The following is a 22,183-nucleotide window of genomic DNA, read 5'->3' on the forward strand; positions in this document are numbered from 1 at the left end:
CTCATGGTGTATCCCAGTGATTTAATTCTTTGATATCCTGGTCACTGTATTCTGGGGATACTTCTGATTATGTGGTAGTAGGGTAACAAGTCATCCTGATTTGCCTAAAACTGTCCTGGTTTTACCATTGAAAGTTGCACATCCTGGAAATGTGGGAACCAAACAAATGGTCACCCTGTGTGAGGCCAGAAGATAGTTCCACCTTTATCTCCCCTTTTCAAGGCACTGTTTCCATTCATGCCACCAAAATTGCTTTAGCTTTCTTGAAAATGATAATGAACTTGTAAATAACTGATGTCCTTTGACCTTTACCACATGAACTAACCCAGTTTAAACCAGTCTTACTGCAGTTAACTTTTTAAACCCAAGATGTAGGACTTTGGATCTCTCTATATAACCTTTTTCTTACTAACTTTCAGTCTTAGAAATTGTTGTTGTTGTTGTTGAGACAGTCTCACTCTGTTGCCCAAGCTGGAGTGCAGTGGTGCAATCTCGGCTCACTGTAGCCTCCACCTCCCGGGTTCAAGCGATTCTCCTGCCTCAGCCTCCCAAGTAGCTGGGACTACAGGCCTGCACCACCATGCCTGGCGTATTTTCATATTTTTAGTAAAGATAGGGTTGCACCATATTGGCCAGGCCGGTCTCAAACTCCTGACCTTAAGCGATCTGCCTGCCTTGGCCTCTCAAAGTGCTGGGATTACTGGGGTGAGCCACCACACCCAGGCTTCTTGTTGTTGTTGTTGTTGTTGTTGTCGTTGTTGAGACAGTCTTGCTGTATTACCCAGGCTGGAATGGCAGCAGCAAGATCTCGACTCACTGCAATCTCTGCCTCCCAAGCTCAGGTGATCCTCTCACCTCACCCTCCCAAGTAGCTGGTACTGTAGGCACATGCTACCATACCTGGCTAATTTTTGTATTTTTTTCAGAGACGGGCAATTTTCACCATATTGCCCAGGCTGGTCTCAAACTCCTGAACTCAAGCGATCCACCTGCCTCAGCCTCCTAAAGTGCTGGGATTACAGGTGTGAGCCACTGCACCCTGCCCAGTCTTAGAAATTTTTGATTGCTAATTCTATCATCTAATGTTGAATGCTGTGTCATCTAATCTTCCAGTTTTATATCATTTACAGTTGATAATCCTGCCCTGTTGGTCCTATTCTAGTCTTTTGGTTAAAAAGATGAATAGCATGGCCAGGTGCGGTGGCTCATGTCTGTAATCCCAGCACTTTGGGAGGCCGAGGCAGGCAGATCATGAGGTCAAGAGATCGAGACCATCCTGGCCAACATGGTGAAACCCCGTCTCTGCGAAAAAAAAATTGAAAAAAATTAGCTGGGCATGGTAGTCATGTGCCTGTAGTCCCAGCTATTCAGGAGGCTGAGGCAGGAGAATTGCTTGTACCTGGGAGGCAGAGGTTGCAGTGAGCTGAGATCACGCCACTGCACTCCAGCCTGGCTACAGAGCAAGACTTCAAAAAAATTAAAAAAATTATGAACAGCACAGGGGCTGATAGTCATGCAGACCATATCAAAAAGCTTCATTTATCAGGATTCGCTGGGTTTGGTCATCCTCCAGTTAAAACCTACCTGGGTGTCGCTGGGCGTGGTGGCTAACGCCTGTAATCCTAGTACTTTGGGAGGCTGAGGCGGGCAGATTGCCTGAGCTCAGGAGTTCGAGACCAGCCTGGGCAACATGGTGAAACCCCATCTCTAACAAAAAATCAGCCAGGCATGGTGGTGTGTGCCTGTAGTCCCAGCTACTCAGGAAGCTGAGGCAGGAGAATTGCTTGAACCCACGAGGCGGAGGTTGTAGTGAGCCGAGATAGTGCCACCGCACTCCAGCCTGGGCGAGAGACCGAGACTCTGTCTCAAAAAAAAAAACTACCCGTGTGTCTTCTACTCCAGCTGAAATTTCTCAGTCCTGTTATCAAAGCTACATGAGATTTTATCAAATGTGTTAGCTCCTGTTAGTGTATATTCTTGCCATGGTTTGATTATAACATACCAGCCTAGTAATCCTATCATAAAAGGAAATAACGTTTGTTGAAGCTTTGTGTGTGCTAGCATCTGTTTTAAATACTGGAGATAGCAGATGAACAACGCAGAATAAGTTTCCTGTCCTGATGGAACTTGCATCCTACTTGTGGGAATTCTAGTTTGACATGTATAATTTCTGGCAAAGATTCGCTGTTTCCTTGGGATCACAACTTTTCTATCTAGGTGTTCAGAACGTTCTTTAACAATTATTCTAGAATTTTTGCAACAGAAAACCATTTAGTTTTCTCTCCCAGTAGATACCCTTTGTTCACCTGCAATCTTCTGGCACTTTTATCTTTTTTCCATGATTTCTCATAGATTTGTAAGTAAGTACAGTTGTCCCCTGGTATCCATGGGGGATTGGTTCCAAGACTTCCCTCAGATACCAAATTCACAAATGCTCAAATTCCTTATATAAAATGGTGTGGTATTTACATATAACTTATGCACATCCTTCCATATACTTTAAATCATGTCTAGATTACTTATAGCTAATACAATGTAAATGCCATGCAAATAATTGTTAATACTATACTGTTTAGAGAATAATAAGAAAAAAACGGTCTGTGTATGTTCAGTACAGACGCAATTTTTTTTTTCCCAAAATATTTTCAGTCCGCTTTTGGTTGAATCCACAAATACAGAACCCATGGAAGCACAGAGCCAACCGTACCGGTTACACTACAGGCCTCTCCAGTTTACCTGTTTGGGTGGAGGCTTTGACTCACTAAGGCAGTTATTTGCTGTGCTACTTTTTGTTTATCTTTTTTAAACTTCAATTCTTGTGAACCTTGTTCTAATTCTACCTTTCAAATTATTGTGTATTATGCAATAGTAGCCAAGAGTTCTGCTGTTTCCCACTGTCACTGATTAATAATAGAGCACCTACGTCAAACTTGTTTTGTTTTTTTGTTTGTTTGCTTCGTTTTTGTTTTTGTTTTTGTTTTATTCAGGATCTTCTTCTGTTGTCCAGGCGAGAGTGCAGTGGTGCGATCATAGCTCACTGTAACCCTGAACTCCTGGACTTAAGCAATCCTCCCTCCTCAGTCTCCTGAATAGCTGGGACTACAGATGTGTGCTACCATGCCTGGCTCTTTTTTATTTTTATTTTTTGAAGATACTGGATCTTGCTATCTTGCCCAGGCTGGTCCCATACTCCTGGCCTTGAGCCAATTCTCCTGCCTCGGCCTCCCAAAGTTCTGGGATTACCGGCATGAGTCACTGCACCTGGCCTCTACCTCAAACTTTGAACCCATTCCTTTTTTTTGTCCCCTAAACATAACTTGAAGGAATCCTCATACAGCTCTTAGCATTTTTCCAAGTATTACTACCTCTTTTTAAGTTTCAACTTTTGCAGTATTTTAAAGGCCTGTGTTATACTTTGTTATTAATCCTCAGTTGTGTGGCACTTTTCATCTTTCATGTGTAATCATTTCAAAAGCTGGAATTTGTTGTATATGAAAATGCCTGGCACGTGGTAAGCACTAAGGAAATGTTGGTTGAATCCAGCGTATCTGCCCTGTTTCTGATGACCCTTTGTAAAGCCTTTCAGACCTCAAGCCACTATCAGACCTTCTAAAACCCATCACCATGGCACAATACCAGTGTTCCCTCTGACTTCTCTGTGCAGGCTTCTTTATCATTTGTATAGGAGATAGGAGAAATGTTCAAGGCAAATTTTTTAATTAAAACTTTAAGATGGCAGGAGAAATTATTTAAACTGTTAGATGAAGATTGATTTTATTATATCATCATAACACTAGTGTTTTTATTTTGTTAATTAGCTACCTGTGAGATGTGTGGGATGGTTGGCGTCCGAGATGCTTTTTACTCTAAAACAAAGCGTTTCTGTAGCGTTTCATGTTCAAGAAGTTACTCGTCAAACTCCAAGAAGGCAAGCATTTTGGCCAGACTTCAGGTAACGGTACAGAAACTTTCTTACTTATGTCCGTTATTTCTATGGCTTTTGCCATTTATCTGTCATTTGACTGTGATTCACTGCACTCCACCTCTGCCCACTCAGTTATCGTTTTATACCACATCTTGAGGAAACATGTGAGCCCCAAAGTTTGTTCAGCCTATAAAATTGAAAAACTATTTTAAACGGATAAGCCATACTATCCAAATAAACTATTATTTGCAGAAGTTAATTAAAATATCCTTTTTCCAAATAAGTATAAACACTTTTTTATATACAGAAATTGAAGACATTTTCCTGTTTCCCTTTGTTTCCTTTTGTGTTAAAATCAAGGTAGAATCTTTCAACATTTGGGGGGAAATAATTTAATCTCTGGTTTTATTTTCTCATCATCCTCGCTTTGTACTTTTTAGTACAATCCATTTGATACCTTGACCAAATGTATTTGGTTAATCCAACTAACCTTTTTGACAACGCTCATGGTATGGAAAGAAAATCGTCTTGCTTTAAATGTACATCAGTGCCTACAAAATGACTGGAGACTTGACCATTTGACTAAGTTCTTACTATTGTGTTGTAAACAACTTTTTAAAGGCATTAACTTAACTGATTTTTGCAGTGTTTTTATTGGATGATCACAGTCTTCTCATTTAATTTATTATTGTGATCATTACATAGCACTGAAAGGGTTATTTAAATCCTCCAAATTAAGGAAATACATCACTTAGATGTATTTCTATATTTCAGATAGACAGTACCTAAAGATCCTGAGCAGTGGTCTGTACCCAAATGGATGGCAGTTTGTCACACTGTGAATTTGGCCCATGATCATTTTGTCATTGATCTTTTGCGTTAGCACTAAAGGTATAAACCTCAGTCACTTGCTCTTTGAACATTAAATTATCTTCTCTTACCATATAAATAGCAATGCTTGGCAACCTGCATGAGTAAATAACCACTGGTTCTATCTACTATAAGAAGGAATCAAGTATCCACCACAGCCTATATTTTAACATCTTGTGGGATATAATTTTTTATTAACATATTAATTTGCGTATTGCTGTTGTAGTCTATGCCAGCTCTGCTACCCATATTAGATAACTACATTGTAGCAGAACTCCAGAAAAAATTCTCATGTTAAAATTCTTGTATGTTTCCTCTGCTTTAATAATTTTCTAAACCCTCAATGTTTACTTAAGCAGAATGTGTAGTATGCAGTCCAGTTAAATTGTGGTGGTGAGGGGATGAAAAAGAATCCTATTTACTTAACTTTTCTTGTTTTAGGGTAAGCCTCCAACAAAGAAAGCAAAAGTTCTTCAGAAACAACCTTTAGTTGCTAAGCTAGCCGCATATGCTCAGTATCAAGCTACCTTGCAAAATCAAGCAAAGACAAAAGCAGGTAATATTGGTGAATCTGACAGAGGTGAAATATTTGACATTGATTCATTTAGTTTTAATTAATGACATTGTAATTTTGAATTCTGTTTAACTAAGCTGTTTCTATGTCCTGTTAGCACATTACGGCTCTAAGCTTCCTAATAGTTGTTTTGATTTCAATAAATTACTCTAGAAGAGTATAGTTGCATGCATAAGTTCAGGTGCTTTTGACAGTCTCCTTAATGTTTTTATTTGGTTTATTATTTACTTTTCATGTACAGATTATCTGAATTGTGAAGATATTAGGCAAAGAAATAGGATGTTCAGCAGGCTTCAAAGGGATTGAGGGAAGAAGAGTAGTAAGAGGAGATTAAGGAAAGGACCATTTCCAATAGATTTTTTTTTTTTTGGGGGGGGACAGAGTCTTGCTCTGTCACTCACACTAGAGTCCAGTGGCGTGATCTCAGCTCACTGTAACCTCTGCCTCATGGGTTCAAACAGTTCTCATGTCTCAGCCTCCCAAGTAGCTGAGACTACAGGTGCACGCCACCACGTTCGGCTTATTTTTGTATTTTTAGTAGAGATAGGGTTTCACCATGTTGGCCAGGCTGGTCTAGAACTCCAGACCTCAAATGATCCACCCACCTCAGCGTCCCAAAGTGCTGGGAATACAGGTGTGAGCCACAGCGCCTGGCCAGAAGATTTTTAATAGAAGTAAATAGAAAGTGAAGCAATAAGTGAGTAAATAATGAGGAGAGCAATAAGAGAGTAAATAGTGAGGAGGGCAATAAGTGAGTAAATAGAAGAGGCAATAAGTGAGGTAATTAAAAGTGATATGGGGTAGGTATCTCACTGAGGTACATGGCAAGAACTGAATGGAAATAAAAGCACAAAAGCAGCCACAACAGTGTTTGTCATTCTGTACACTTCTCTCAACTTCTCTTTGCTCCCTTTAACCGAAGAGCTTGTACCTCACTTCCTCAGGAGCATGTGTCATGTATAGAACAGTTAAGAAACTCCTGGCCAGGCGTGGTGGCTCACACCTGTAATCCCAGGGCCAAGGCCAGGTGGATCACGAGGTCAGGAGTTCAAGACCAGCCTGGCCAATATGGTGAAACCCCATCTCTACTAAAAATACAAAAATTAGCTGGGTGTGGTGGCATGCACCTGTAGTCCCAGATGCTCGGGAGGCTGAGGCAGGAGAATCACTTGAACCTGGGAAGCAGAAGTTCCAGTGAGCCAAGATCATGCCACCGCACTCCAGCCTGGGTGTCAGAGGGAGACTCAGTCTCAAAAAAAATAAACTCCTGTTTGTTTGCAAATATGATATAAGCCAAAGCTCATGCTATTTAGAGAAGTTATTTGATCTTTACATAAAGAAAACGTTCTTTAAATGGGATAAATTAATTTTATGTCCATTCACACATTTTAACAATGATAACCTTCTTATAAATAAAAGATTTGAGAATTGTAATATATCTAAATTTGTTTCATTTTAGCAGTCTCCATGGAAGGTTTCAGCTGGGGTAACTACATCAATAGCAATAGCTTTATAGCAGCTCCGGTTACCTGTTTTAAACATGTAAGTACAGAATTTCTCACCTTATTTTGAAGTACTTAGTCATTGTTTAAATCTGAAGGTACAATAACAGCTAAGCATTTTACCCTTAGAAGGTGTTTGTTTTTATGCTTGTAATTGAAATGCTTCTTTTATTATTATACTTAATAATAGTTAACAAGAACTTCTGTAAGTTTTGTAAGTACAAGTTTCCTATAAAGAAATTGCAGTTTGAAGTTATTTTAAACAGGGAGAAGTTCTAGTCTTCTCTTATAAATACTAATCTTCTTTTATATTTATTTATTTTTTAAATTTTTTTGTAAAGACATGGTCTCGCTATGTTGCCCAGGCTGGTGTCAAACTCCTGGCATCAAGCAGTCCTCCCACCTTTGCCTCCCAAAATGCTGGGATTACAGGTATGAGCCACCACACCCAGCCTCATCAGATGTTCATATTAAGTTGAACTGCTAGCTTTGTCCAGGCACAGTGGCTCAACTGTATTCCTAGCAACTTGGGAGAATGAGGCAGGAGGATCACTTGAGGTCAGGAGTTCAGGACCATCCTGGGCTACATAGTGAGACTTCTTTTCTACAAAAAATGAAAGTAAATGAAATTACTAGTATTGTGTATCAAAAATGTGCATATTGACAATGTCATACGATTTGACCTAACAGAAACCATTCATTATGTATGTTACTTAAATCTGCAATTTGACCTGATAATTCAGAAGAGGAAGGATCTTTTTTCTTAATTTTTTTGTCTCCAAATGTTAAGTCACAAAAACAAGGAACTATTAGTAACATAGTATTGTGAGCTGAAATATGTGCTATATATATATATATCATGAGAAACCCTTTAAAAGGTTTTCTTTTCAGCAAGTGGATTGTTACAGAGCATTTAAAATAATTTAGAATTATGTTTAAAATTTATCTGATGACAAGTTCTTTCCTTGATTATTTTATTCCTTTAGATTTGATTAATTCTGTCTAATACTTGTTTAACCTGACTACAACTTTAATTAATACTTAAAGATCCTTTCTGCTGCTATACATGTTTAAGAAGAAAAGAGAATTTAGAAAATACATGAACTTTTGTTTGCACTTAACATTTTGTTAACTTAGGGCTCTAGGCCGGGCACGGTGGCTCACGCCTGTAATCCTAGCACTTTGGGAGGCCAAAGCAGGTGGATCACCTGAGGTCGGGAGTTCAAGACCAGCCTGGCCAACATGGTGAAATCCCGTTTCTACTAAAAATACAAAAATTAGCCAGGGGTGATGGTGGGCACCTGTAATCCCAGCTACTCGAGAGGCTGAGGCATGAGAATCACTTGAACCCAGGAGGCAGAGGTTGCAGTGAGCTGAGATTACGCCACTGCACTCCAGCCTGGGCAATAGAGCGATGCTCAGTCTCAAAAAAAAAAAAAAAAAAAATTAGGACTTTATTTTTAGATAACAGCATGTGAACAAAGCTGAGCTTAGGTTCCTGTTGTAGAAATCTAAGTGAATTTTCAGTGATTCATGGCCAGTAAAGGAGTTTGATCAAGGTCAAGCATGTTAATTTGCTAATTCTCATTCTTGAAAATACAATGTGAAGCCCTTAGTCAGTGACATCTTGCCTTAAATGGAATCTTATTTCTGTGTAAAGTAGGTGATTTATTTTGCTGTAATGTTGATAATAGTGTCACATTTGTGAGAAATATTCCATACACAGCAATAGCAGCTTTAAAGAGAGATCTTTAAAAAGAAAATCTTTAACTCTCTTCTCTTGGGATATTGCTTTCCTGAAGCTCAGAATTAGATTAAGTTCTCAGTTACAGTAACTCTTTCATCTCAGATTCCTGGAACATTTGTCTTTTGTCTCTTTCTGAATGGCCTTTCTCTCTTTTTGTATCTGTTTTTATATTATAAACCATATCAAACTTTTCTGTAAGTAGTCAGGGTATTAAAAAGAATGGCATTTCAACCCCAGAAGTATAATATTTTATTTTCTGTCCAAATCTTTGAATTGTTATACTATATTAAAGTTATTTATGAGAAAATTTCTATGGTAATAATGAACTTGGTTGACTGTTCAATTCTGCCTTTTTTGAGATTGAAATGTTCTATCAGGGAATCAAGCAGCTAACCTTACCACATGATTAATAAGAATGTGGAGCCTCTGCTTTCTCACTCAGAAATGAGGCATCTGTTTCTCAATTATGTGGACCCAGTGCCTTCCTGTTCCGTTTACCTCTCTTTACTGCCTTCTCCTTATCAAACAGGAAAAATCTGTCTTAATAATTCCTTGGTATGTTTTTGTACAAAGAGCTTGCTCTCTTACCTTAACTGGCATATTCATTTGAAGCCATTTTGTTAAGGGGGCCACACTTCATGCTGCACTTGATTTTGTCCTTTAGAGTTGACTCTTTCTGGTTGTCCCCTCCGAAACAGTTTTCTGGGTCTCTAAGGAGAGTTACTAGCTTTGTCTTTAGAAAACCTATAGTCAGGAGCTACTAGGAGTACAAGATCCTGCCTTGTATCATCAGAGTCTTCTAAGACTTGACACTTGCTCTGAAACTGGTTCATTAGTCAGAAAGGCCTCTTTGTTCCAGACTCTACACCTGCCTTCTCTTCTACTTGAGTACAAGTCGGGAGCCTTTCTTGCTCCTAGGGGATTCTTTTTCAAACATAATTTACGAAAGAACACCTAGCGTGTAACATGTAACACAGAGGCGGAGCTGTTGTGATTGAATCAGGAATTGGGATGGGGATGCTGTCAGAGCCCTGGCTTCTTTAACTTAACCCAACCTCTTCTTCTAGAATAAGGATCCCAGATAAATACTTTCTGTTTTCCAGCACTTAGATATTATTGTGATTAGTTCTAAAATCATAGAATTTCAAGAATATAATTCTTCTTTCCATGGTCTGTCTGTAAGCTTCTGAGAATGAACTTTCTACAGAGTAGATCATAGGACTATATCCTTTTTGATAATTCCTGTAACTATTCATAGTGGCTTATACTCAGTCACTCAATTACAACAGTACTGGACAATTTTTTTTTTATAATCAGCAAAGGAAATCAAGCCCCAATTGACATTTAATATATCTACTTAGGCTGGGCACAATGGCTTACACCTGTAATCGCAACACTTTGGGAGGCCAAGGCAGGAAGATGGCTTGAGGCCAGCCTGGTCAACATAGCAAGACCCTGTCTCTACAAAAGTGTGTGTGTATGTGTATATATATATATGATGTGCATATATACATATGTGTGTGTGTTTATACATATATGTATACATACACCCACATATATACTACTTAAAAATCTGTATATTATGATTGGCTGATATGTCTTTTATTGTACCTAGGGGTTAGTTTTTCAGACCTTTTATTTAAGCATCATAATTGCCCCCTTTTTTTTTTTTCTTTTCTTTACTTGCCATACGTTGGCAAGAATTCCCCTTTTCTCTAACAAAAATCTTAGACCTCAGAACACAGGATAAGAGGAAACTGCACTGATTGTTCTGGCAGAGATGGGGTGTTGCTGTGAGAGCCTTGGCTCCTGACATTTGAACACCCCATCGTTGGCAGTTCCTGAGGCTGGAAACCACTAAAATTGGGTAATATCACTTTTAATTAATCCTAAATCATATGGTCACAAAGCTAGAAGGCATCTTTAAAATCATCTGGTTCAGCTAGTCCATCTCTTATAAATGAAGAATACTTGCTACTTTATTGAGTAGCTGGACTCTAATTTTCAGCTTTGGGCTTTAACCCATTTTTCATAATGCAAGTCTTTTTTTTTTTTTATGTGCTTTTTAATTAAGCCCCTAAGAGCAGTATCCATATCTATCCTAATGGTGGAAAAATCTCCAAAATAGTAATACAGTATTATATGCCAGTTAGGTGCAATGTATAGATCAAAGAAATTCACAGATTATTTTCTATTAGTAATTTAATTTTAACCCGGCAGAGGCTTCAGTTAATGTCTGTGTATTCAGAATATTTGGCTTTAAAGCACTCTAGCCAAGAGCAGTGGCTCACGCCTGTAATCCCAGCATTTTGGGAGGTCAAGGCAGGAGGATCAGTTGAGCCCAGGAGTTTGAGACCAGCATGGGCAACATAGTGAGACCTCATTTCTACAAAAAAATTAGCTGGGCATGGTGGCACATGCCTATAGTCCCAGCTACTCAGGAAGCTGAAGGGGAAGGATTGCTTGAGCCCAGGAGGTCAGGGCTGCAGTTAGCCCTGATTGTACCACTGCACTCCAGCCTAGGTGACAGTATGAGACACTGTCTCAAAAAATAAATAAAAATAAATGCTCTTCAGGCCAGGCACGGTGGCTCACGCCTGTAATCCCAGCACTTTGGGAGGCCGAGGCAGGCGGATCACGAGGTCAGCAATTCAGGACCAGCCTGACCAACATGGTGAAACCCCATCTCTACTAAAAATAGAAAAAAAAATTAGCTAGACTTAGGAGGCTGAGGCAGGAGAATTGCTTGAAACCAGAAGGTGGAGGTTGCAGTGAGTCGAGATTGCGCCACTGCACTCTAGCCTGGGCAATAAGAGCAAAATTCTGTCTCAAAAATAAATAAATAAATTAAGCACTCTTCATTATTTTTTAATTACTTAAAGACTTTAAATTGAAGCACTTCTGTTTTCCATTATTTGCCATGTGAAATCAAGTAAAACTTTTTTTTTTCCTAGGTATTGTAGCACGGGCTAAAATGTATAAATGTACATAAAGTCGTCTTCTTTCAGTTATATATTTACAGACTTCAGATTTCTTCTGTTTGGTACCTAAACTAATAATCTCATGTCTTATTGATGCTGTCTTTACTAAGATCAGAAATGTTGAAATCATCCCATTTTCTCCCTCAAATACAGTTGTAGTTTGTACCCAAAAAAAAAAAGAAAAAAAAAGTCCTTTGTACACATATATGCAGAAACTTTTCAGCTGAGTTTATCATACCTTTTCTTTTTTTTTTTTTTTTTTTTTTTTTTTTTTTTTTTTTTTGAGACAGAGCCTCACTCTTTCATTCAGGCTGGAGTGCAGTGGTGTGATCTTGACTCACTGCAACCTCTGCTTCCCAGGTTCAATCAATTCTCCTGCCTCAGCCTCCTTAGTAGCTGGGATTACAGGCCCACGCAACCACACTCGGCTAATTTTTGTATTTTTAGTAGAGACAAAGTTTCACCATGTTGGTCAGGCTGGTCTCAAACTCCTGACCTCGTGATCTGTCCACCTCGGCCTCCCAAAGTGCTGGGATTACAGGTGTGAGCCACCGTGCCTGGCCACATACTTTTTCATTCTGCCTCCACAGATTCCCTCTTGTTACTTATGTGACATACTCTAATCCTCTTTCTTTTGCCTGACCTATATGTATGTCAGCTTTTTTGAAGGGATAAAGTTACCATGTTTTTTTGCAGTGCATATCACATATACTTCTAGGTTTTAAGGAAAGAAAAATAAAAGCCCTTTTGTGTATGTACAGTAGCAATAGTTTATAGTAAAACTCATTATCTATTTCTCAGTTATGTGCTTGTTAGTAAAATCTTTTTCAAGTAGAGTCATTTTTGGGTTTTTTTCCCTAGTTGTGACCCCACACACAGGACTCTATTAAAGGTTAGAAATAAATCATATTACTTCATCTCCATTTTAACTGAAGTTAAAATCTTCAATGTAGCATTCTAGATTGCAGGATTTTCCTTCTAATGGAAATAAAACTTAAATTGGTTTCTTAAGTTTTGCTCCATCTCAGTACTTGTTAGTGCTCCATCTCAGTTAACTAGTCTGAGTGTTGTCATGAAATAAATTCTCTGCAGGAAAGCAGTGGACTCTAACATAATAAACATCACCTTGTCTTGTCTTTTTTTTTTTTTTTTTTTTTGAACAGTCTCTCTCCTGTTGCCCAGGCTAGAGTCCAGTAGCACGATTACAGCTTACTGCAGCCTCGACTTCTTGGGCTCAGGTGACTCTCCCACCTCAGCCTCACAAGTAGCTGGGACTACAGGCACACACCACCATGCCCAGATAATTTTTTGTATTAATTTTTTTCTATTTTTAGTAAAGACGGGGTTTCGCCATGTTGCCCAGGCTGTTGCAAACTGCTGGGTACAAGCAGTCCTCCCACCTTGGCCTCCCAAAGTACTGGGATTACAGGCATAAGCCATCACGCCTGGCCCTGTCTTTCCGTTGTTTTAAAGAAAGCCTAACTTAAATTTTTTTTTTTCCTTTTTTATTTTTTTCTTCTTTTTTTCCGAGATGTAATCTTGCTCTGTCACCCAGGCTGGAGTGTAATGGCGCCATCTTGGCTCACTGCAAACTCCGCCTCCTGGGTTCAAGCAATTCTTGTGCCTCAGCCTCCTGACTAGCTGGGACTACAGGTGCGTGCCACCACACCCGGCTAATTTTTGTATTTTGGGTAGAGACAGGGTTTCACCTTGTTGGTCAGGACAGGGTTTCACCTTGTTGGTCAGGCTGGTCTTGAACTCCTGGCCTCAAGTGATCTGCCCACCTTGGCCTCCCAAAGTGCTTGGCGTGAGCCACCACACCATGCCAATTCTTTAGTGATACTGGTTTAATATGGTTTTTTAAAAAAAAATTATTGACTGTTTTATGCGGTTTTTGGTGGTGGTGGTGGTGGTGGTGTTGTGTTGTTGTTTTTGTTTTGAGACAGAGTCTTGCTTTGTTGCCCAGGCTGGAGTGCAGTAGCACAGTCTTGGCTCACTGCAGCCTCTGCCTCCTGGGTTCAAGTGATTCTCCTGCCTCAGCCTCCCAAGTAGCTAGAACTACAGGCATGTGCCACCACACCCAGCTAGTTTTTGTATTTTTAATAGAGACAGGATTTCTCCATGTTGGCCAGGCTGCTCTTGAACTCCTGACCTCGAGTGATCCACCTGCCTCGGCCTCCCAAACTGCTGGGATTACAGGTGTGAGCCACCACACCCGGCCGCCTTTCAAATGAGTAACCAGTGCTTCCTATCTTTTTACATATGCATAGCATTATCTCAGCCTTAATCTTACTTCCACCCTAGGCATCCCATTATCCTTTTTGTCCTCTCCTTGGACTCCCCATCTGCCTGCTGCCACCACCCCAAAAGATAGATTCTGGTATCAAATCAAAAGGTGAGTGGAGGACAGGCACAGTGGCTCATGCCTGTAATCCCAGCACTTTGGGAGGCTGAGGCAGGCAGATCATCTGAGGTCACAAGTTAGAGAACAGCCTGGCCAACATGGCAAAACTAAAAATACAAAAATTAGCCAGGCTTGGTGGCACGTGCCTGTAATCCCAGCTACTCAGGAGGCTGAGGCAAGAGAATGGCTTGAACCCAGGAGGCGGAGGTTGCAGTGAGCCGAGATCGTGCCACTTCACTCCAGCCTGGGCGACAGAGTGAGACTCTGTCTCAAAAAAAAAAAAAAAAAAAAAAAAGGTGAGTGGACTTTATGGAGAAGGCAGGAACAGTTTTTTTTTTTTTCTTTTTCTACTTTCTACCAGAAAATTCTGTAAATAGTTAGGAACTCTCATTTCTTTCTACTTAATTTTCTGTAATGTTTTCTCCCCTTCCAAATAATATTTCATCATCCTCTGCTAGATGTACTTTGCCTGTTAGTCTGAAGACATTTTGATGATGGCTTTTTGTACATTTGCCATCTCATTGGGATAAATTATTCCTTCTTGGTTACTTATATGCGACCTCCGGTCTTGTCTCTGCCCACTCACAGATTAATATTAAAGATTGTATGGTTATCTTTGGTTGGCAGCTCTGCAGAGGGAAATCTCTTATCTCTGCCATAAAGCATCGTGTGTGCAGTGCATCAACCCCCTGAGAGTCTGAATACTAGCCAGCTGAGCTGTTGGACTATCTGGGAATGATCTTGAAGTACAGCAAATAAGACTTCCCACCCAGTTATTTTCTTACAGTCATGTGGAGGTTGTCATACATTTGTGTTGGGGACCCCTCAGCATTTGGATTTGGCCGTGTCCTGCAGGACCTGATGACAGCTTACCTTGCAGGGAAGGAGAGTCGCTCCCAGATAGCCCTCACGAGTGGCCCTGGAGCAGGAAGTGGTGGAGCAGATCTTCCTTGTTTGGGAGGAGCCTGAGGTGGACCTCGCGTCCTGAGTCTGGAAGGTAAATTTGTTGTTACCTGTAAATTATGGTTCTGCTAGTTCATGCTATGCCAATCCAGACTTTCAGAGGTATCCCTCCTGCCAGCAAGAGAAGACAGATGACTTGGACGAAGATGGCTGTCAAGCCCTGGGTCATTTAGTCTTCCACACTTAAGAATATTCATTTTAAACAAAAGGGCAGACATATCTATGAAATTACCGTATTATTTCAACACATTGAGCACATACTATGCTATGACTGTGGTGCTCTTTCTTGTTGATGTTGTTTCTTCGTTTTTTTTCTTAGAATGAACCATATGGATTGGTTTAAGAGGGCCTAGCAGAACCACAACCTTACAGGCAAGAACAAATGTCACTTTCTGCTACTTTCTCCTATACCAATCCAGACTGTAGGGACCAAAACACAGTATACTCCACCAAAGTGAACATTATTTTTTAAGCAAGCATATTGACATTTTGTTTTCTTTAATAAAATAGTATTAAAAGTTTTCTCCCAACAAATGTTAAGGCTTTAAAAAATAAAAGTCTATGACACATTTAGCTCAAAGGGAGTACTGTATGCCAAACTTACTTACCAGTGGGCCAACCTGACCCCCAGCCTATTAGCATAAGCACGCCTCTTTCTTCTCAGTGAAAAATAAACCCAATTCACAGATTTGGTAACCAGACAAAGAGGGATGGATGCTGCACTGCATTCGTTTAACTGCATCTATCTGCTCGAATTGGTACATCCTCACAGAAATGAATACGTGATCTTTGTGTTAATATATGTTAGCTTATTCTATGTTACCTGTCTTCCTTCTAGTTTCTCCTTTTTTGATCATATCTGCTGGCAACAGGGATGGCCCTACAGTCTAGAATGATATAGGGGAAAGATAGCAGAACCTGAAGAGTCCAGTCTTTCAGTTTAAAGAAGAGGTAGTCACAATGAATATATTATTTTTTGCACAAGTCGGGGAGATAGTTATATGTACCCTTCCAGAACCGCAAATAGTTGAGCTAGTCCATTTCTCCAAGTTACTGAGGTAAACTCATTGCTTACTACTTAAACCAGTAGCCATTAATTGATTCTGTCTTTGGTTTCTAGACTTATCGAACTTCGGTATTTGACATTCTCTTCCTCTCCTTCAGAAATTCCAGAAACTACTGAGAGGGTAGGGGTTGAATGTTGTTTTAGGCTAATCCTCCTGTTGGGTGAGCATCCACCAAAGTAGGAGGGGCCTTGCATGGAGGACATTTGCCTAATGTTCAAATTGGGTAGTTCATGTAACTCCTAGATATCTTTGCTCATCTTTGAGCTTTGAGGCTATTTTGGTTTTTCCTGATTTGTTCATACTATCAAGTCTTTTATAACCTCACATAATCCTTTTCTTTATTATCAAGTTTCTAAATTTAATGAGGAACTGATTGTCCAGAGCAACAGAAACTGTTTAGTATTATCAGCATTTATATTCTTAAATTTGCTTATTTGATTTAATTTACCATTGCATGAGTTCCAAGTAATTGTGAATTGCCTTGAGTTTTAAAGATTAAAATATAATGGAAACAGTACTTTGGGAACATCTGTTAGATTTCGGAAAATCCCTTCATGATGCTCATTTAATTGATTTTCCGAGTCCCCATCTTAACCATTTGCTGTGGGAGGCTAGTGATTACCAGTTCTAACATTGGAAGTTTTCTCTTTATAGTAATTTCTACATGAGAAATTTTGAAATAATAATTTAAATAGTTTACCATGGTACTCATCTCCAAAATTCTTCAACTCCACCTTCTTAATAACTTTATCCAGTGCTTTTCCCTCATGTCCATCTTTGTGGACTAGATTTATATTCTATGAATTTAACTTAAATTGAAAATTTTCATTTCTCTTATTCATGTTGTTGGAAACCACATTGCTGATTGGAATTGTTTTTCTTTCTGCTCTTTGGCCAGATCTTTTAAAATTAGAAATTAGGGTAAAGTGTATTCATTCAGTACATATTAAAAATAATAAATTTCTTAAATCAGTTTAATCCTATTAAATCTGATATTGAGTTTGTAATTCCACTCATAGAAAAATCGCTGCTTAAATCTTATATTAGGACAGTATCAAATTTTGAAGTCAGCATGAATCTAGTCTAATATATGTGAATTCTCTTTATCTTGTTTGTCCCTGAAACTGGCTTTTTCCAGATCGAAATCTAGGAAACAAACGGAATTAAGATGACATTTTTAGTTTAATATTCCTATTATTGATGGTACTGCTTAATTTTCAATGATATGTTTCAGGCTTTGTGTTAATAAGACAATAATTTAATGATTTTTATATGACAGGCACCTATGGGGACCTGCTGGGGTGATATCTCAGAAAATGTGAGAGTAGAAGTTCCCAATACAGACTGCAGCCTACCTACCAAAGTCTTCTGGATTGCTGGAATTGTAAAATTAGCAGGTGAAAAGCATGAATAATAATTTAGTAGAAAATGCAGAGATCCTTGTAACCTTTCGTAAAAAAGCATGTTGATAAATTTCGCAAGTATTGCCAAATAAAAAATATGTTATGATATAGGGCAGGGGTTGGCAAATTGTTTTCTGTGAAAAGCCAAACAAATATTTTCAACTTTGCAGGCCATATGATCTCTGTCACAGCTATCCATCTCTATCATTATAGCATGAAAGCACCCTTAGCAATACATAAACAAATGGACGTGATTGTGTTCCAGTAGAACTTTATTTACAGGAAATTTGAATCTCATATAATTGTTATGTATCATGAAATGTCCTTTTTTTTTCTTTTCAACCATTAAAAATGTAAAAGTAATTCTTAGATCACAGCCATAAAAATAATCCAGCAATAGACCAGATATATAGGCCATAATGTATATGTTACTTTGAAAAGTAACAAAAGTTGAGGTACTAAAAAAAGTGATTAGAGCTGGCCACAGTGACTCATGCCTGTAATCCCAGCTTTTAGGGAGGCAGAGGCGGGAGGATAGCTTGAGCCTAGGAGTTCAAGACCCACCTGGGCAAAATAGCGAGACCCATTCTCCATTTAAAAAAAATAAAAATAAAGTGGTAAGAACCTTAATACCAAATTTATACAAGTGTTGATAATTTTATATATCTTGGGTTCTTCCTTTCTCTTTATTCCCAGTGCCTCCACCATACCAAGCCCTTTACTGCTCATGAAATAAACATGTTAGGAATCTACTGTGGTAGACAATGTGGACAAAGGATGATGTCCAGAAGTATAAGACTTGTATTTTTTCCAGCATGTTCACATCAGCCACATGTTGACTACTACCAGGCATTGATATGACAAGGTACTCAGTGAGTAGTGTAGTAGGGCAGTGTGGAGGACAGGCAGGCAGCCACTCATAAGAAAAGTTATCTTCGATTACTACTGTGACAGATTTTTAACTCCTCCTACTCTCTCTAGTTTTATTTCCGGCATTCTCCTCAAAACACACTGTGGACTGCTCTGTTGTGTACTGCTAATTGACTTAATTTACCTAAAAATTATTTTAATTTTATTTTTCTGTTCAAGCATCTTTTATGGCCTCTTTGTACTTAAAGGATCAAGATGGCCAGCATTTATGGCATTTATGGCTATTGATGAGTTGCACCATTATACCACATGCCAGATGTATTGTAGTTCTCCAGCATGAATGATCTGTTGTGATGAGGCCAGTCTCCCTTTCCCCTTCATACAGCATGTTTTTGTCACCTCTGTGCCTTGGGTTACTCTTGCAAGAGTGTCCCATCTCTGTACTGAACTGTACTACTACCCAGGTCAATTCCCCATCTTTTTCTTGAAACATTTTCCCAGCTATATAAGCATTCACTAAATGCTTGTATTATTCTGTACACTGTAATTTAAAACAACAGCATATTATTTTTGCCCTTGGTGTTTAAGTTAGTTACGTTTAAATAGCTCTTAAAATCAGTGCATTTACTATCCAAAAATTACTTCTGCCTTCCATCTCCGATTTTACATTTCTCTTTTATCTAACTGCATCATGTATCTTCTTTTAAGCCACTTTAATGCCATTGTAGAAGTGAGCCTAATGTTAACCAGAAGCTAGAGTTCAGCAGTAATTAGCAAACTCATAAATTGTTCTGAGAAATTATTGAATTTTAAAACTGAACATTTAAGGCTATATGTTTTCACAGACATGAAAATGCTGACTGAACTTGTCTCCTAACCTGAAATACACATATATTGGCCTTTTTCTGTTTCATTAAAGGCCTTAAATTAAATCGTAATCTTTTATCAACATAAAGTTTATGAAATTATAAATAGGATATATTACATATTTTTTGTACTTTCCAAGAATAAGCCTTCCTATTTGCCTAGGACACACAGTTTTTAACTCATTTTACATAATTTTCTTTGTGTTTATTGAACTTTTTACCTGGCATATTCAAATCTTATTTCTAAATACATACGACAGAAAAATTTAGATTCTTAAAGTAGCCACATTCAAATTACCCAGGAGTAATTGGCCACCTAAGCAGCTGGATAAAGCAATTTCTTTGAAATATATTTCAAGGCCAGGCGCAGTGGCTCATGCCTGTAATCCCAGCACTTTGGGAGGCCAAGGTGGGCATATCACCTGAGGTTGAGAGTTCGAGACTAGCCTGGCAAACATGGTGAAACCCCATCTCTACAAAATACAAAAATTAGCTGGGCGTGGTGGCACACGCCTGTAATCCCAGCTACTCGGGAGGCTGAGGCAGGTGAATCACTTGAACCCAGGAGGCAGAGGTTGCAGTGAGCCAAGATCATACCACTGCACTCCAGCCTGGATGATAGAGCAAGACCCTGTCTTCATAAAATATATATATATAATTATATATAATATAAATATGTAATATGTATTTTTATATGTTTATATGTTTATACATAAATATATATGTATAATTACATATATATGCCTGTAATCCCAGCTACTTAGGAGGCTGAGGTAGGAGAATCGCTTGAACCCAGGAGACCAAGGTTGTAGTAAGGCAAAATAGTGCCACTGCGCTCCAGCCTAGGCAACAGAGCAAGACTCCAAAAAAGAAAAGAAAAGGAAACTATGGGTACAGTTGAAATACATGTAAGGATGCCATGCTCTGAAAACAGTTGAACTGTTTGCACTGAACAAATGGTTCTCAAAGTTTGCTCCATAGACCAGCAGCAACAGCATCACCTGAGGACTTGTTAAAAAGGCATATTCTTAGTTCCACCCAAGATCTACAAAATCAGAATCTCTGGAGTGAGACCCAGCCATCTGTCTGTTAACAAACCCTGCAGGTGATTGTATTGCAGATAGACACTAGTTTGACAACTGCTATCAGGTGCTGTATTGTTTTATTTAATTTTATTTTCTTACTATGTAGTGATTTATTTCTGGGTTTCAGGTTACAATGCCCTTTTAAGATATGAAGGATTTGAAAATGACTCTGGTCTGGACTTCTGGTGCAATATATGTGGTTCTGATATCCATCCAGTTGGTTGGTGTGCAGCCAGCGGAAAACCTCTTGTTCCTCCTAGAAGTAAGTAGTTTATTTACCCTTACTGTAATTTTTTTATATGTGTACTTTAATGCTATTTTACACATGGTAATGTTAGAGTAATATGGAAATTAAAGGCCGGGCATGGTCGCTCACACCTGTAATCCCAGCACTTTGGGAGGCCAAGGCAGTCGGATCACTTGAGGTCAGGAGTTTGAGACCAGCCTGACCAACATGGCAAAACCCCATCTCGACTTCTCCCTAGCTGGGCATGGTGGTGCGTGCCTGTACTCAGGAGGCTGAGGCAGAAGAATCGCTTGAACCAGGGAGATGGAGGTTGCAGTGAGCCAAGATCACGCCACTGCACTCCAGCCTGGGCGACAGAGCGAGACTCCATCTAAAAAAAAAAAAAAGAAAGGAATTAAAATAGTTTTTTCGGTGTCAAGCAGCTTTTTGCTGGCAAGGCATATACTTGCTTTCTCTATATTTGTTACTTTTCAGAATGTTAATAGCCTGACTTTGCAAGGAAATCTGTTACTTTTTTAACAAATAATTTATGAAACAGTTCTTTTTTGCTAAAGTATAACTGGTTATTTCTTCTATTTTAGCTATTCAGCATAAATATACAAACTGGAAAGCTTTTCTAGTGAAACGACTTACTGGTGCCAAAACACTGCCTCCTGATTTCTCACAAAAGGTAAAAACAGGATCTTATAAAGACTGAAGAGCTCTAAAAAACAAGGGTAACAGAGAACATTTTTAAGGAATTGGTTTAATTTTGTGAACCAGATGATCTGTGTTACATTTCAAGCGCATTCAGTATTTTTTACAGTATAATACGAAAATTTCTTGTAGACCTTTGTCATAAATTTCGAGCAGTTTTTTTTTGTATGCTTTTAAGGTTTCAGAGAGTATGCAGTATCCTTTCAAACCTTGCATGAGAGTAGAAGTGGTTGACAAGAGGCATTTGTGTCGAACACGAGTAGCAGTGGTGGAAAGTGTAATTGGAGGAAGATTAAGACTAGTGTATGAAGAAAGCGAAGATAGAACAGATGACTTCTGGTGCCATATGCACAGCCCATTAATACATCATATTGGTTGGTCTCGAAGCATAGGTCATCGATTCAAAAGATCTGGTAAGCACCTATCACAAGAACTCCTGTCAAAAGCATCATTGAGGCTGATTATACTAGTTGGTTATTTTTCTCTGCAGAATTGCATAGATGAAAAATAGCATTCTAGTTGTTTGGGCTGCTTCTTCTACCTTAATTAGTGAAGGTTCACACCATATTAGTGTCCTAATAAATTTTTTTGTATTCCTTCCACTTGTTCTCCAAAAGAAGGAACTTCTGGTCACAACTACAATTGTTTCTTTTATTATTCAGCCCATTTGAAAGATCTAAAGATACCTTTGCCTTTCCATTCAATTTTAATCAAAATAGCAAGATTAAACGTGGTTAGACTTAATACTAAGCACATGAAAACATGCTTCTAAAGTTGTAATTTTCTAACTAGGGAATTACATTAAAATTATGAGCATTAAAATTGGCTGAATATATTTAAAAGCATATATGCACATGTACCCTGAAGAGAGAAAAGACTATTAAAGAATATTCACCCCAAATGTAGAAGGCATGTCTTTTTGCCATGTTTTATAGTATGACATACTTTGTGAGTTTGAAGCCTTCAAAGAACGTGGTTTTTGG

General features: G+C 38.8%; 1 protein-coding gene across 5 annotated transcripts in view; it reads left to right on the top strand.

Moving 5' to 3' along the window:
• The window catches only part of MBTD1 (mbt domain containing 1), an 84,559-nt gene that overhangs the window by 37,408 nt on the left and 24,968 nt on the right, over positions 1–22,183 (top strand). For 3 of the 5 annotated variants that reach the window (XM_063656834.1, XM_063656836.1, XM_063656837.1), the window contains exons 3-9: positions 3,819–3,958; positions 5,237–5,351; positions 6,829–6,911; positions 17,313–17,430; positions 20,385–20,519; positions 21,086–21,174; positions 21,379–21,613. In XM_063656834.1, the coding sequence (XP_063512904.1) occupies positions 3,819–3,958; positions 5,237–5,351; positions 6,829–6,911; positions 17,313–17,430; positions 20,385–20,519; positions 21,086–21,174; positions 21,379–21,613 (915 nt within the window). The remainder of the gene's footprint in view (positions 1–3,818; positions 3,959–5,236; positions 5,352–6,828; positions 6,912–17,312; positions 17,431–20,384; positions 20,520–21,085; positions 21,175–21,378; positions 21,614–22,183) is intronic. The other 2 variants (XM_063656833.1, XM_063656838.1) reach the window with 1 other exon arrangement.

Source organism: Pongo pygmaeus, chromosome 19 (assembly GCF_028885625.2).
Source record: "Pongo pygmaeus isolate AG05252 chromosome 19, NHGRI_mPonPyg2-v2.0_pri, whole genome shotgun sequence".
Classification (NCBI taxonomy): Eukaryota; Metazoa; Chordata; class Mammalia; order Primates; family Hominidae; genus Pongo; species Pongo pygmaeus.